Here is a 16,946-nt window from a genome sequence, read left to right as displayed (position 1 = left end):
CCAATATGGTCCACATTGCGATGTTGATGTTCAGCTTTTAACCGCCTCAGTGATTTTCCCAAATACCTTTTGGTTCAACAACTTTTTTCTCCTCATAGCGTATCTACAAATAATTGCAAAGATAATCAAAGTCCGTGGAGTCATGTTAAATGTGACAGAATCATAAGATCCAGAAAACGCGTCATTCGAATCTACATGATGGATCGTGCCCCAATAAATTATCAAGTTGACAAAAAAATAATAAGATGTCGAAGATAATATAACTATTAAAAACATAGTGAAATGCCAGAACTTGGTACCTATTACTGTATCTATATTTGGTTGCATACATTTTTATAAATTTTAATTTTAATTGCATACACCAATTTTTATTTAAGAGAAAATAAATATTGTATCAATAACACATCTTTTTTTAGAACGTAATTCGGTAGTTGACTTTGAAAAAAACATTTAATCTTTAATCTAATCTATAAGTACACGTTAATGAGAAAATTAAAAGGTTCCGCTCGAAAAATGACGTGAAGTTATTTGAAAAAAAATAATGAATACTTTACAAATCGGATAATAAAACAACCTGTCGCATACACCGTTGCAATTACAGATCTAAATGTGAGCGTTAATCGTTACCATGACGCAGGATGAACTCATTCGAAATAAGTTAAAACCGGGAAAATTCATATTTTACCCATCAGGAATTATTAAAGTTTTAGGATTGGTAAGTTTCAAAAACAATTAATTAATTATTATTAATCTTTACAATTTTTTAAAGGTTTTTATTTTTGCTGGTGTAACATTTTATATATCTTTACAACCGGAAATTGAAGTAAAAGTTTTCGTATACTCAGTCGCAAATATTGTAATATTTTTTTCGTCGTTCATCCTGTATATGATATTTACGTTGGGCCATGCAAGACAAAAACCATGGATGTATTTACAAATTGTAAGTTTTTAATCATATTTATTTCATTTCTATTTATATATTATATTTATATCATGAAATTTTGTGTAATACGAAGAAATATGATATATAATAAAAACATCAAAGTGTTTCCCGTTTCAATTAAGATAGTGATGTTAAATTTATAAAATATCTGGAAATGTGGACTTTGAATCGAGGTGTATAACACTGTAAATGTTATCCTACTCCTCTTGAAATTAAATTAAATCTTTTAATAATAATCATTTTTAAATATTTATAAACAATATTACCTTTTAATAACCTATTAAGTTAATTAATTTAATTATTATAAATTGATTGTATCTATCTTTCTCGTGTAGGACATCGTATTAAATATATTTTTGCCGATAATTGGTATTATTTGCGTCGTTATCGCTAAATCTCCAACTACGTCGAACAATAGTACAAAATATTTTCCATTAGTGAGTATTCGTAAAATATACAAATAAAAAATACAGTAAAACCTCGGTATAATGGATTAATACGGGGATTTATATGGGGAAGGGAGTGTCCGTTATAGTCAAAAGTCTAACTACTCGAACTACAACTAACACTCCACCTTGAACTAGAAACATTCTGGTTTAGACTCACGGCAAAAGTTTCGGGTTTAAACTTTCTATTGATGCATCTGAGAGCAAAACTGTTTGAAAGCAATGTGTAAACGATAAAATTTGCTACAACTTTTGTTCTAACAGTTTTTCTGTATCATGCTTGGAATACTTTTTTTTCATTAACCAATTGTGAAACTACGAATTCTTCCAATTTTCATATTTTCAAATATTTCTCTACTGATGCATCTAAGGGCAAAAGTGTTAGAGACCAATGTATAAAGGCTAAAATTTGTTACAACTCTTGATTGAAAAAGTAACTGTAGCTGTTTAGAAAGAACAAAATAAAACCAAGAAAAAATGGTGCAGAAACTGGATAAGAAACAGGCATAGGCTCTCGTAGAATGATGAAGTGTCTGATATGTTCTCATATTCATGAGGAATTGACTGATTTAACGATGGACTTGTATACGTTGACTGTGCTAAAGATGACGTAAAAAAATGAGATGAAGAAGCCGTTTCTGTACACGATGGAGTAACTTTACCACGGTGCTATACCACTTACGTTTTCATTAGGCGAGTTCACAAGAAAGTTAGTACTTACCCAATATACTTTACCACTAATTCTGCTAATGAAAACCCCGCCTAAGAGACGTACGGCTAAACTCGAATATTTCTAGTTCTAGCTCTAGTGTTAGTTCTACTGTTAGTTCTATATTGGGTTATTCCCCATAACCATATTTAAATATATATAAATATTTTGTTCGTTACATCCTAAATCCGTTCTAATGAGAACCATTATATCGAGGTTTTACTGTAATATAAAAAAATATCTTTGTTGTAAGAAAACGTTATGATAATCTTATTTTGTAGGGTTTTGGTATAACTGGTAATGTTTTATTATTAATTAGTGCTGCTACAATGTTCATGTTTTATCGTTACAAAGGAGATAATTATGTACCACCTGAACCTCTGCCCGAACGACGAAAAACTTACATGATAGATGCAAGACCATCTGTACACATTTAAAAATTTGTACACATTTTTTAATTTATTTTATTTTTCGCTTTCACAACTCCTTTTTAGCTCGGAATAAGTTGTGAAATTGTAAGGCCGACCCTTACAATTTAACCTCGATTTTTTTTAATTATTACTCAATTAAGATAATACATTTATGATATATCTATAAATAAATTCAAACGAAATCGATCGTTTTGCATTTTTATAAAAATAAATAAAGAAATTGAAGAACACTGAAAATTTTTGATATTTTAAATATAACAACCTTTCTTTTTTAATGAAGTGATATGTCATTTTCTTCTTATTCTTCGTATCTAGGAAAATTTGGTGTTTGAACCAATATATTGCTAACTACAGGGTAATTTGCCTCATTAATATCATTGCAAAGCTATACTTCAGAATCCTGGAGGGTTGTCTTAGGACTTGGGTTGAAGAAGAGTTCGGAGCGAATTCTGGGCCCTCTGAAGTGAGGCTGTTCATTAAAAACCCCTCGTTGAAGTTCGCACAGACTACATCACACCTACTTTCTTAAACAGGCTACCCTTTGGCATTGAGACGATGGAAGGCAACACGCCTGGAAAGCACTAAAGAGCACTGAAAGAGACTCCCCATAACTGATATAGGCCATCAAGCCCATGTTCCTCATGGAAACATTAAAAACCGTCTCATTCTCCAGCTGCCACTCCATTCCATTCACGATAATCTTTTCCAATATTTTCCGATCACAATTGATGAGGAAAATAGGCTGAAAATTACGGCTTAAACAAATTTCAATCTTAAATTATTTATTTGTATAAGATTCTTCCAATTTTCAATTAAAGATTAATATCAATCGTATATTTTTTATAAATAACTACAAACTTTCATAATAACTAAAAATAAAATTGAATGATTCTTTATCGTAATTTTTTTTAAGTAAGAACTACGGATTACCACAGGATTAAGAGTAAGATAAATTTGTTTTAAATCAGCAATTTTCCCCCAAAAACACGGTTATAAATCATCTGTAGTATAAAAATGTTAATTTTGAACTCGCCGCGCTTTTTTTCAACACGCGTGTCGGTTACACAAAATAAAATAAAAATAACTAAAAATAAACGTCAAACGGGCGTCAAACACAAAAATTAACCTACAAATTTTAACACACGCTTAAAGATTCAAAATTCTTATTTGTAAATTAAAACTTAATGATTTTGATATGAATAGTGCTAGAATAAAAAAAATAGTTTATGATGAATCTTCTTTGAGACCAATAATCGGTAAATATTCATTCTAAATTTAATTAACATGTATATAACAAAGTTTCTTTAATTTTAGGTAATTTCCAAAATGGAATTATACAACCAAGTACGGAAGACAAATTGTCCTGTGGCCTATTTAAAGATAACATCACAAATAATACAAATGCAATTATTACTTCTGATAGAGGTTTTTATAATGCGGTAATAAATCGAGATGAAGATTCCTATAATAATTTTATAGTGATATGTAACAAAAAGAAGGGAACAGTAAATAAATACCAATTTTTATTGATATATTTTTAAAAAAGGATATTTTAGTGCAAATTTATAGCCGTTGACAAAGTTACATTTGATTTTTCTCTAAATAAAAATAAATTATCTCCGGATGTTAATGATACTGAGGCTAATAAAAGTACAGTCAGTGATTTAATCAAGAAATTTGGATCTAAAAAGCAAAGAAAGTTTCGAGAGCAAAGCGAAAGAATGCAATTGGATGTTCAAACTATGAAAGAACAATTCGAACAAGTTGTTGATGGTAACTTTAATTTAATCAATCTTTGTTTAATTATTAAATTTTACTTTTTAGAGACTCATATTGATGAAGCTGATTTAGCACCACATAATCCTGAAAATTTGGAAACTAGTTATAAACCTCCTATTAATAGAGATGCAGAAAATGTAAAAGATGTTTATCCATTAGAATCTTTGGTTCCATTAAATGTTTTATCAGAATTAGAAGAAGAAGTAAATTCATTATTAAACGAAGAAAATGATGAGTTAAAGTATGATGTATTTATTATTGGTGTTAAATTTTCAACAAAAACATAATTTTTTGTTTTTATTTTGATTAGAGTGACATCAGAGTTTGTAAAAAGAGAACTTTTAAAGCTACAAAAAAGTTCTTTGACTCAACAGGATATATTAAAAGCTGAAATATTCTTGTATATTGAATATCTTATAAAATACATAAAATTACCAGCTAAATGCATTGCAGTTAGAAAATATCAACCATGTGAATATTCTCAAATATTAAGTGAACACATTTTTAAACAGTTCTCTATTTCAACTTCAACCGGAAAGTAAGTTATAATATATAATTTTTAATCTTTATTCTGTAATTTTTTATTTTTAGAATGAGACCATTATCAATGCGAGATAAATGTCTTTGCTACATTTTAGTATTGGGTATAATTGGATGTGATTACACAATGAGTATAGAACTCCTCTCAAAAGATTTAAAGCAAGGTATTAAAAAGCTGCAGGAATTATGTAAAATATTGTCTTTTACGCCTCTTATAAAAGATAAAACAGTGGTAACATTAAAATTGCCTCTACCAACACCACCAAGTCATCAAGCAATGAATAAAAAAAGAAAACGATAAAATAAGATTTTTATTATCAATTTAATTTTGCAATAAAATTATAAAGGATTATTTTTAAAGTTTCATTTTCTTTGCGCTTAAACCTGTGTTATTTAAATTTTTTCTTTTCTTCATTTGCACTTTATTTTTTATTTGGGATTTAACTTCATCTTGTAATTGGTTGAAAAATGCTGTTGATGATTTCACCGATTTTGATCCATAAGATTCGTCCATCTGAAATAAATACAACAATACCTTGTTAATTAGCTTTTACGGCGATAATTTATTGATTAAAATCAATGAACAATATAGTTTACACAAGTGGCTTGTTTTGATAACAAATAATTGACAATTATCTACTTCACTATCAAACTTTCATTCATAGGTCAATAAATTTATTATAATCCAATTAAACTTAAATTGATAAATTAAAAATGTAACTTACCTTATCAACATTTTTATCTTTAACAATTTTCTCTAATTGTTTCTTAGCTTTTTCTTTGCTATATTTATTTCCTAATCCTGGATTAAGTTTATTAATTAACGCCTCTTTTTTCTCTTTACGTAAAGCATGGACTTGTTGTTTACGCTTTTTCTTTCTCCTTTCTCTATTTTTATCGGTATCACTTCGCTCATTTTTCCCAATAATATCACCTTTAATTCGATTTTTAACTTCTTCTGGCGCTAAAAGTTTTGCATCACTCGTTGCCGTTGGCGCAACCTCCTCCATATTAATAGCTGGTAAATTATTAACAATTTTTAATTCTGGAACGGCAGGTTTTGGTGTAAAATGATAATTAGATAAAGCATCCAACTTTTTAAAAAGGGATTCCATCATAGTTTTAACTTCTTTATGCAATTGGGGTTCTTCCTCTTCCTTTTCATCATCTTTGTTTGGATTTAATGATTCTTGCTGTTGAAGATATTCTTTTTCATAAATTTGAGCTAATGATTCTTTACTTTTTTCTTGATCCAAAATTAATTTCTTTTTGTATTCAAATGGAGTTTCAGCTAATTTTTCTTTTCTTTCAACACTATCGAAAGCTTTATCTTTTATTCTTTGTTTAATAATATCATCTAATTGCAAAGAAGTTTTTTCTGTTATAACAGGAGCTGGTCTTGTTCCAACATCAAATTCAACAACTTCTTCAAGAAGTGAATTAATTGGTCGATTTTCAGCAGCTATTTCACCTAACATAGGCCAAGGTTTCTTTGAAAGGGCAATTTCTTCAATTACATTGGTTTTATTTTTTAAACGTTCTTCTCTTAATTCAAAAGTTGATTTAAGATTTTTATTTTCAGCATTTTCAACATCAAAATCATTCTGATTTTCATTATTTTCATCAAAATCATTCTGATTTTCATTATTTTCATCAAAATCATTCTGATTTTCATTATTTTTATCAAAATCATTCTGATTTTCATTATTTTCATCAAAGTCATTCTGATTTTCATTATTTTCGTCAAAATCATCATTATTTTCATCAAAATTTTCATCATTTTCTCCTTGAAATTCATTCTGATCATATTGTTTTCTAAAAAAGTCTTTAAATCTGGGATTTAATAACCGTTCGTCTTCTTCATCATCATCTATTTCATCTGCTTTAAAGTAATCGATTTCATTGTCATTTATTTTATCATCATCCTCATCAGATTCAGTGTCGTTTCCTGAATCACCTTCATCATTTTCTTGTTCAAATCTTTTTTCTTCATTTTTTAAAAACTCCTCCATCTCTCCCAATTTAAAGAAATCGTCGTCAACTATTGATTTTTTATATCTTTTTTTATTAAAATCATCTTCCTTTAAGTTTTCATCATCCTCATTTTCTGACAAATTATCATCCGGTTCTTCTTTATCAGATTCATTTACATCCGCTTCCTCTTCTTTCTCAGAACAAGATTCATCAACATCATTCGTTTCTTCATTTTTTAGTTCATCAAACATTAAACTGTTCTTATTAACAACAAATTTACTAACATCAATTAATGTCTTGCTTAAATACCCTTCATTTTGTAATTCTTGTTGTTGCCATATTTGTTCGACATCGAAATCATCCACAATTAATTCAGGTAAAGCTGATATTTTACGTTGCTTTATCTCTTCCTCTTTTGTAAAATCATAAGTAGTTTTTAATAAACGTTTAATCAATTCCGTGTGGTGATCTTCCGGGCTACATTTTTTTAGATTATGATATTAATTAATTAAATTTATTGCTACAAAAAAAGGTTACCTTAAAAAATCTTCCGGTTGTTCAATTATTTTAGAAAAAGAATTAAATATATCATCTAATTTAACCATTTTTATAATTAAACGATAAAAACACGTTACTATTTACATTTATTGAGGTTAGGTTTCTAAACTGTCAAACTCAAACGTCACGTGGTTGTCAAAATATTCATGGAATGTATAAATTAATCCGTTTAAACTGACTTTAAAATAAGAAATATACAATTACTTAAACATTTATTAAGTCTTTATTTTATGCATGAAATATTACATATAATAAATAATTAATAAATTTAAGTTTTCTTTTTTAAATTCGTCACATTAAAACGATTGAGGTGTACATTGATGTATTTCCGTACAAAATTTTCAACATTTTTTTTGTTTAAATCAGGTTTTATATCACGTTAAATAAATTTAAGCGTAATCTCAAAAACCTAACAGTCTTTATCAATTAAATTTCGTAATGTTAAAAGAAATGATCGGGTTTCTTCGAATTGGTTCGACCCAGAACTTTCACCACAAGATTCGCTCGATAACCTTGTCCAGTGTTAAAGCAACAGGAGTTAAAAGCAAGAAGAAAATGGTAAATATTTCATGTAAAAAAATCTTTTTATTTGATTTAGCTTACTTAATTTTAAAAACAAAGATTTACACTAATAATTTATTGATTTTTCTCCTACAGGCTGGAAAATTAACCGTAGATGATCGCAAAACCAAATTGGAGCCTTTATTTAAAAATGGTTGGACTATGGTAAACGATAGAGATGCGATTTATAAAGAGTTTATGTTTGAAAACTTTAATCAGGTAAGATTTTTCATTTTTTTAATCATTTTTAAGGCCTTTAATTTAATATTAATTGTTGGTAACCATGTTTGTCAAAAATTTAATGCGGGAAATTTGAATAATTCTTTTAGGCTTTTGGATTCATGGCCCGTACAGCTTTGTTATCAGAAAAAATGGATCATCATCCAGAATGGTTCAACGTTTATAACAAAGTACAAGTCACTTTATCTTCTCATGATGTTAATGGATTAAGTGAACGTGATGTCAAATTGGCTACATTTATGGAAACTGCTGCAAAATGTTTTCAAAAATAAGATGTGAATAATAAAGAAAATAATGTAAAGGACCAATAAAAAAACGTTTTGTTATTTACAAATTTTGTTAAATAAAAAAATTTAAGCATCGATTTATTTATTTTAATATTATACAGACTAAAACACAATTAAAAACTCTTCTATATCTTTAAATTACCATTAAGTCCATTCATATGTTCAGGAAAATCAACAAAATGCACTTTTTTGTATGTAGATGTTAAAAGATTCTTCAACTGAATCGCATGGTCAACGTCTATCGTTTCAACAACCACCTTTACTTCAACACTGAACACATCGCAGGTAACCCAAGCTCTTTCATGTAAAATGTCTTTAATTGAAACTCCAACTGAACTGATTAATTTACACAAATCACTTATTCCACCAGGTCTATCGCTTACGGTTACTACGAACTTTAATAATCTTCCATCAGCAGCTAATCCCCTTTCTAAACATCTTCCTAAAATTGTTGTATCTATATTTCCCCCGCAAAGATTTAAAACCACCCTTTTTCCTTTTAATTCATCTAATTGACCAGCTAAAATTGCTGCTAATCCACAAGCTCCAGCTCCTTCAACAACAACTTTTTCTAATTCAATTAATCTTAAAATTGCTATTGCTATCCATTTTTCTTGTACAACAATCTGAAAAATAATAATAATTAAATTAGGCAACCACAATTACACAAATTCATTTTTAATATAATAATTTTCATTACCATTTTATCAATAAGTGGTTTAGCTGTCGCAAAGGCATTATAACCAACCATTGGAACAGCTAAACCATCAGCTAAAGTTGCGCCAATATTAACTTCGACGGGTTTTCCAACTTCCAAAGCTTTTGAAAAGCTTGCGCATCTCTCAGATTCGACACCCTAAAAAAAATCACATCAATATTAAAAAATTGTGAAAAGAAATCACAATTTTTTTACTTACAATAATTTTAACATGTGGTGCTAATGTTTTAATAGCTAAAGAAATCCCAGCTATTAAGCCACCTCCTCCAACGGGAACAACAACGGCATCAATATCTTTGACTTGTTCAACAATTTCTAAACCAATTGTGCCTTGTCCGGCCATGATATGAGGATGATCGTAACCGTTTATATAAGTATATCCTTTTTCTTTGGCAATTTTCATTGCAATTATTTTTGATTCAGCCATATTTTTACCTTGAACGACAACGTTTGCATTGTATCTTCGACATTTTTCTATTTTCATTATTGGAGCTACGATTGGCATCACAACGGTTACTGGAATATTAAGCTTAAAACCGTGATAACTTAAAGCTTGGGCGTGATTTCCTAAAGATGCAGAAATTACGCCAAGTTTTCTCTTTTCTTCTGGTAACATTAAAAGGGTATATCTTGCTCCTCTTTCTTTAAAACTAAAAGAAAAAAGAAAAATGCTTTAGACTTAAGTTTTTAGTTGTGATGTTAAAATAATTTTTATATTTTATATTCAAATAAGTCATTTAAATAATCAGTTTTTATTAGATTAAATTGTTTTAGAAAGCTATCAAAATAAAAATCGATTTTATCAAAAACGGATTTATTGATAAGTTATAAATGAAATAAAACTAAAAATTATCAAAATTCTCAGCCAATAAGATCATAAATTTGTGATAGTAACGCATTTAAGCCTGAAATGATTTTTTTTCTTTAATCATCTTTTGGTTCAAAGTCCGGGAATGAATCTGTTTGTAATTTGCATAAACCGATTTGAAGTGATAAGAAAATTGTTTTAAAAACAACGTGTTTTGGGTTTTCAATCCCAATCCGGATTTGATAGTCCAGGGAAAAGAATTGTTGCAGACATTAAAATAGACTAAAAAATGATCTTGAAGAAAAACACTCTCATTAAAATTCTATTTAAACCGATAAACAATTTCTGTGTTTGTTTACTAATTTTTTGGTATTTTCGGTTTTAAATTAAAATAATTAGTTAGGAATTCGTAGACGGAATAATATTTTCTTCTTATTGTTTATTTATGATTTTATTGCAGAAATATGTTATTTTTTTAAATGTTATTAAAATACTTGCGTGATATTAAGATTATTAAAACGATTAATAATAAATCATGGGTGAAAGCAGCAAATACAGACGAAAAGAATTGGTAGAATTCTTCAACATTATCAGGATGAAGATTAAAGATTTAGGTATCTTTAATTCCGAATCCACCTTTTACTTTGTTCATTTTGTACAATAAAGGCAATAACAGGTATACCACAACAGGTTATAACCAGGAAGTGCATATAGTAGTTGATTCGTAGTGACAGATTGTCTCCGCCGCTAAGTGCAATTAAGGTGTCATTGACCTTGCAGAGGAAACTAGAACGTTATCAAAAGTTGACGAAGATTATTCACGTACGCAATTATTTCTAAAACGAAAGTTGCAAAGTTTCAAGTTACTGTATAAGTGAAAATCAGAAAGTTGATGGAGAATTTTCCTTTCAAGTGTTACAACTCAACAGCAAAGTGTAAATCCAAAAGATCTGTACTAATCAATTTCTCCCCAGCTGAGTACAATGGCAAAACAAATTTCTATATATTGTATATTATAATATTGTTGAACATTTTAGTTATGTGTAATTTCTCTAGGTATATTTTTAAACCTATCCTAATATAATTTTAGTCTAATAGGTGTTAAAAAGGTTTGTCTGAATTTACTGTAAACTTCATTCTAGACGTCGACATAAATATGCAGTTTAAATTTGTATGTTGTTTATTTAGCTCTATTTACATGGAATATGACGTGATTTTAAAGTTATTTTAATATGTTTTGCGTTGCATAAATCTGTATTGATACAAATTAAATTGGGAAGGGAAGTTAGCACATCGTTATACTTGTTATATGTAACGATATTTGTTTTAAAAGTTTTCTTCTTATTAACTACTAGAAATGCAACAATTCCTTTTATTGTTTCCATAATTAGGAGTGTCAACTATGAAAATGATAAAAAAAATTAGAGTTGTTCTAAAACTCGACGATTTTTGTGGATAAGCTAATAGCTTCCTCGCCCATTCCAATATCAGTTTTGCTATTTACTATGCCGTCATTTATAGCTGAACTGTTTTCATCATCTCCTTCAAAAAACACTGAGTTACTCTGCGTTGACTATACTAAGTTATGGCATGTGATAAAAGTTGGAGACACTATAAAACTTCTTCTCTTCAAAGAGAAGACCTATGAATCTCAAATCTACCTGGGAAGTCTATAGATCTGGGATCTTTCACACCGATTCTTTATTTCTGAAATCGCTACCGTGCAACTTTATCTCGGAGTCTAAAGTCAGACCAGTATCACTTTGGATTTTACAGCATGAAATAACAACATCTTGTACACACTTTACTTCGCAGATAACCAAACAAAAATCTGGAATATATGAGTAGAAAGCTGATAGAGGAATATGATATTTGAGGATTCGATGCAAACGAGAAAAGATAAGATATGTAAGAATCCGAGAAATCATGAATGCGAAACGCTCCATCATAGATGATATAAAAACGAAACAACTGAGATGGTTTGGTCATCTTAAAAGAATAGATGAGAATCGACTTCCCAAACATATCATAAAATGGAAATCGCATGATCGTAGAAAGAGATTAAGACAGATGAGGGAAAGAAAGGTGGAGGAAGATCTGTGGAAGAACAGAACGCTGTGGAGAGAAAATATAATAATAATAGTAAACGTTTAATGCCTTCATGATAAGCTCTGTTGTGAAGTGATCTTGTTTTGAATACTTTGGTTAGCACGTTCAATTCGCATTCTACTTGCTGCTCCAAATAGAGTGAATATGTCAAGTAGTTGATATGCTATTTCTTGAACCCATTTGATATAAAGAGAACATAGAATTACAAGTTTCGTAAGAAAGCCTTGATATATCATAATAAATTTAAATTTGTCATAGTTGGACTGCATATCTATTCTATTAAGTCACATTGAAATCTGGAGTTCATTCCACCATGTAAAATTGGTTTTGCTACAAGTCATTTTTTGGACATACTGTGTTTCTTTTGGCAAAATACGGATAACAAGAAATCCTGCACGACAAATTCCACAGTTAAATTTTTGTATTTGTGATTAACCTCTTTCAGTGTTCCCGTTCTGCGACCATGACCAGTTGCGAGATAAGCTTCATGTATAATTTAAACAATTCCTCATAACATATGTAATAATGAATATCTTGTGAGCCTTTAGGAATTTGAGCAATAAGCTTGTTGAGCACCGCGTTGGCTTCCTTCACTTCACAAAGAGAAGTGTACTTTTCCTTAGTGATATAAAAATTATTATCCGAGTTTTTCTGAGCAATGAGTTCATCCATCAATTGATAAAAATGATCTGACACTGCCATGATGCACTAATTAGTTCGTACACATACGATACACAACCACTTCTACGTCTATTTGCAAATCATAAAATTTACCAACTTTGAATAGTAAAACTCCAATATAAAACATAATTTTGTAACATTTCCGGAATTTACCAACTAATTTAATGGATCAAAATTCCGACATGCAGAATATATAATAAGAAAGAAAGAATATATTTATGTACATTTAAAAAAATAATCCAAAACTTATACCCGGAAATAAATCAAAATGTTTGAAACTTGTGGTAAAACTCACCTTCCTGTGTATTGTAAAAATTCCTTCTTCAAATAAATATCCATTCCAGTTATATCTGAGAAGTGAGATTTCTAAGAAAAAAAAACATATAAATCTTAAAATATAAATAATAAAATAAACTTACTATGCAAGGTGTTTCAACAATTCCATGTTTAATAACATAAGAAGCGCAGGTAATATCCTCAAATGTAATGGTTTGAGGCTTTTCCTCGCAACAATATGGATCAATGTATTCAGCATCTTCAAGTTCCTGTGAACAAAGAACCATTTTACACAACGACGTCTGCAAAACTAATGAGAAATCAGAATCTGATTTGATAATACCATTATTTATATCTTTGAAATGAAAGATGAATAATAACAATAATAACTAAAGCGGAGATAACTGTGTATACAATAATTTGAACGAGAATCAACAACTGACCCTCAAGATACCAAGCATTTAACACTCGAACTCCGATAACGATACGCAGAATCAAAACACCCAAATAAGAAAATTAAAAATGATTAATCAAAAACTAATTTATTAAAAAAAACTTACTTCGTTATCGTCGGATGAGGAATACGTAAGTTTTTCCATTGATATAATTTGTTTTTAGAACGCGACTGCGACGGAAGAGTTACTTAAATTTAACTGAGAGAACTCGCTGTTAATCGGTTTTTAAATCGTCCCCCACTAAAAGTAAAAAAAATGGGGCGCAAACTCAAATTCGTTGAACAAATTTCTTAATTGCCACTTATTTCTCAAATTTAACACCTCCTAATCAACGAGATAATCTTTTTTTTTCTCTCATTTCTGTGAACGGTACTTTAAAGATATTTTGCACAATTTACACGTTTAAGTCTCTTATACTTTGATCGTAAAGGAATAAAAATAAAATTTATTAATTTTGCGCGTTTTGTTTTAACATGATGAATATCTACGATTATCTTGTAAATCAGTAAAAAGTATCTGATTAGCGTGATTAATTAAATAATCATCTGTACATCAATATAAACATCCGTCATTCAAACTTAACGTAAGTTGATGTTAAAAATTATTTTGAAAAAGATAAATTATAATTATTAAATAAATTCACGTGATAAAACAGGAAAATACTAATAAAAAGACGCGAATTACGAGGGGAAACGTTTTTGCAGCAAGTTGTTTTGAGAAGTCTCCTGATTATTGTTGCTGACCTCGTGAGGCTTTATCTATAAAAAAACACGCCCACATTTATAACAATAAATGTCTGATACGTGACCAATAAAAAAGTATTAATAAGGGAAAGATTCGGTTATTTAAATTAATTGATGGACGTTGATCAATGAGTAATTAATAATTTTCCATCATTATTATGACACCAATCAGTTTTTCTCCATTAATTTTCTTAACATGTGTCTTAAATCCACCAAAATACATCATCATCATCATCATTAGCATGACACCCTTTTATGAGTCTTTTCAAGATGCCTGTTCCAAGATCCTCTTCCATTCTGACTTATTACACATTCTGTTACGATAGTTAGTTATGCCTAGGGTTCCAATATCTTCCTCCACTTGCTTCAGATATCTAAACCTGGACCGTCCTTTGGGTCTTAAGTGTCTAATTAGACCGATTAGTAGGTTTTATTTGCTAAAAGGCATCCTTCCTCTTAGTTAATCGGAGATGTTGTTGTCTGCATTAACCAGTGAACCCAGATATACAAACTGTTTCACACCCTTGATCCCCTTGATTCATCTACATTAAAAAGAACGAAAAATTAAGTTTTAATTTTAAACCCCTAAAAAAGTAATTTTTATTTTTAAATTTTAACGATTGGTATGATAATCAAACTAAAACAATTATAAAATTGTATTATACAAAAAATATATTAAGCAAATTGTCGTTAATTTCGACAAAATAACTTTAAAAGAAACAAATAACATTTTAAAATATCAAAAAATTCAAATCAACAAACTAAATGAATATTTTATTTCGCTGTTGGCATCTCTGAAATAAACGTCAAATATGTCAAATATTTTAATCATAAAATTGTGGTTATTTTCCAAATTTCTTTATCAATTTTAACAAAAATATTAAAAATTAATTATAAAACAAATCGAATATTTTTAAATACAAATTTGGTTAATAAAATATATTTTCCATGCGTACATTTCTCATCATCTATTAATTTTATTATGTTCGAATCGAAACTCGTGCAATTATGGCATTGCGATTAAGAGATTTCGAAAACCTGGAAAAGTATAAGGTTAACGTCGAAAATTTTCCGACGACTACGTCCGATGAGCAAGTACGTTTCATTCACGTTAATTTTTTACTTTAATCTCTCTATCTTTTGATGGTTTAAGACAACATAACCTCAAAAAATAAAAAACTTTTAGGCAGCTGTAGAATCGAATGTTGAACGATTATTTCTATCGTTAGGAAAGAAATGTGCCCTTGATAGAAACTTACCCAAATTACTAAGGAATGAACACGAAAAATTCCTTCGTCAATCATTAGCTTATCTCTCTGCTGGGTACACTGTAAGAAAAATTATTAAAGTTAAACAAAACTTTTAAGTCAATTTAATTTTAAGGTCATTGATGCAAGTAGGACATGGATGTGCTATTGGATTTTACATGCATTATCTTTATTAGAAGTCCAACTATCTGATACCCAATTAAATAGTGTAGTGAAGTTTATTGAGAAATGTAAACATCCTGGAGGGGGGTTTGGAGGTGGTCCCGGTCAATTGGGGCATTTGGCAACTACATATGCTGCAGTTAATGCTTTATGTACTATTGGAACAAAAGTAGCGTATGATACCATCGATAGAAATAAACTTGAAGAGTTTTTATGGTCCGTTCGTACCCCAGAAGGTGCTTTTATTATGCATAGAGATGGTGAAGTTGATATTAGGGGTGTTTATTGTGCCTTAGCCGTTGCGCATTTGACCAACATTGCCAGTAGTAAATTATTTGAAGGTACAGCTGAATGGATTATAAGGTAATTAAGTTCTTGTCTTTGCTCTTTCTTTTAATGTTTAAATATCATTTTAGTTGTCAAACTTATGAAGGTGGTTTTGCTGGTGCGCCGGGATTAGAAGCACATGGGGGATACACATTTTGTGGGATTGCAGCTTTAGTTTTATTGGATAAAGCACATTTATGTGATGTGAAATCTTTACTGAGATGGGTCGTTAATAAGCAAATGAAATATGAAGGTGGTTTTCAAGGTAGAACTAATAAATTAGTTGATGGTTGTTACTCATTTTGGCAAGCTGGTATTTTTCCAATAATCTCGAGAATTTTAAAAGATGATAATCAAGAACCCGATGATCTTTTATTTAACAGGGGTGCTTTACAAGAATACATATTAATTTGTTGTCAATATTTCGATGGCGGGCTTATCGATAAACCGGGACAGTATCGCGATGCGTACCACACTTGTTATACTTTAAGTGGGTTATCAATATCTCAACATACCTTCACTCATGAAGTTTATGTTTTGGGGTCAGCTTCTAATAAACTTGTAAGATAATGATGAATTAGATTAGATTTTGTTAGTGATTTATTTATTTTAGGAACGAACAAATCCCGTTTTCAACATTTGCAACCATGCAGTGCGGAAAGCTATATTATATTTCTCCGATGAACAAAAAGTTATTGAAGTGAAAGAAATTGTAGAAAATACGTGATAAGATTTTCATTTTGTTGATATTAAGCTTAATACAGAATTTTTTATACCAAAATTTGAAATTTTTTTTTACCCAAGAACTGTTCAAAAGGTTATTTTTAAAATAAATTATAACCAAAATTTGTAATTTAGCACAAAATTAAGGATTATATGTTTCAAGGTCTCCAGATAAACTATCTTGGGATTAGTTGCCATGGTTACAATA

The 16,946-nt window shown here is 29.4% G+C and overlaps 6 protein-coding genes across 7 annotated transcripts; 4 read left to right on the top strand and 2 right to left on the bottom strand.

The window, feature by feature from the left end:
• Positions 1-538: 538 nt before the first annotated feature.
• On the top strand, positions 539-2,715 carry LOC111424592 (uncharacterized). Its single transcript, XM_023058188.2, has 4 exons — positions 539-715; positions 770-940; positions 1,279-1,380; positions 2,380-2,715. Exons 1-4 carry the CDS (start codon positions 629-631, stop codon positions 2,533-2,535), a joined length of 516 nt encoding a protein of 171 aa, XP_022913956.2. The 5' UTR covers positions 539-628; the 3' UTR covers positions 2,536-2,715.
• Positions 2,716-3,611: 896 nt separating this feature from the next.
• LOC111424486 (RNA polymerase I subunit E) lies at positions 3,612-5,200 on the top strand. The gene is made up of 6 exons (XM_023058031.2): positions 3,612-3,785; positions 3,844-4,034; positions 4,086-4,302; positions 4,354-4,549; positions 4,619-4,846; positions 4,900-5,200. Exons 1-6 carry the CDS (start codon positions 3,725-3,727, stop codon positions 5,147-5,149), a joined length of 1,143 nt encoding a protein of 380 aa, XP_022913799.2. The 5' UTR covers positions 3,612-3,724; the 3' UTR covers positions 5,150-5,200.
• On the bottom strand, positions 5,142-7,528 carry LOC111424484 (U3 small nucleolar ribonucleoprotein protein MPP10). The gene is made up of 3 exons (XM_023058028.2): positions 7,360-7,528; positions 5,574-7,299; positions 5,142-5,362 (listed from the first exon to the last, which is right to left on the bottom strand). The coding sequence occupies exons 1-3, from the start codon at positions 7,425-7,427 to the stop codon at positions 5,204-5,206; spliced, it is 1,953 nt and encodes a 650-aa protein (XP_022913796.2). The 5' UTR covers positions 7,428-7,528; the 3' UTR covers positions 5,142-5,203.
• Positions 7,529-7,673: 145 nt separating this feature from the next.
• LOC111424487 (pterin-4a-carbinolamine dehydratase) lies at positions 7,674-8,545 on the top strand. The gene is made up of 3 exons (XM_023058032.2): positions 7,674-7,938; positions 8,038-8,160; positions 8,271-8,545. The coding sequence occupies exons 1-3, from the start codon at positions 7,819-7,821 to the stop codon at positions 8,451-8,453; spliced, it is 426 nt and encodes a 141-aa protein (XP_022913800.2). The 5' UTR covers positions 7,674-7,818; the 3' UTR covers positions 8,454-8,545.
• Positions 8,534-13,719, bottom strand: LOC111424485 (Serine racemase). 2 transcript variants are annotated; one of them, XM_023058029.2, is made up of 6 exons: positions 13,621-13,719; positions 13,204-13,329; positions 13,080-13,150; positions 9,386-9,836; positions 9,169-9,324; positions 8,534-9,094 (listed from the first exon to the last, which is right to left on the bottom strand). In XM_023058029.2, exons 1-6 carry the CDS (start codon positions 13,657-13,659, stop codon positions 8,594-8,596), a joined length of 1,344 nt encoding a protein of 447 aa, XP_022913797.1. In that variant the 5' UTR covers positions 13,660-13,719; the 3' UTR covers positions 8,534-8,593. The 2 variants fall into 2 exon arrangements, with proteins under 2 accessions (XP_022913797.1, XP_022913798.1); XM_023058030.2 differs by lacking the exon at positions 13,621-13,719 and adding an exon at positions 13,404-13,471.
• A 1,349-nt stretch (positions 13,720-15,068) lies between these two features.
• Positions 15,069-16,796, top strand: LOC111424560 (Farnesyl transferase beta subunit). The gene is made up of 5 exons (XM_023058143.2): positions 15,069-15,353; positions 15,445-15,588; positions 15,642-16,051; positions 16,105-16,576; positions 16,629-16,796. Exons 1-5 carry the CDS (start codon positions 15,267-15,269, stop codon positions 16,740-16,742), a joined length of 1,227 nt encoding a protein of 408 aa, XP_022913911.2. The 5' UTR covers positions 15,069-15,266; the 3' UTR covers positions 16,743-16,796.
• Positions 16,797-16,946: the final 150 nt, after the last annotated feature.

This window comes from Onthophagus taurus, chromosome 7, assembly GCF_036711975.1.
Source record: "Onthophagus taurus isolate NC chromosome 7, IU_Otau_3.0, whole genome shotgun sequence".
NCBI classification, from domain to species: domain Eukaryota; kingdom Metazoa; phylum Arthropoda; class Insecta; order Coleoptera; family Scarabaeidae; genus Onthophagus; species Onthophagus taurus.
Note: the sequence above shows the minus strand (reverse complement) of the source record. Positions and strands in the feature narration are given on the sequence as shown.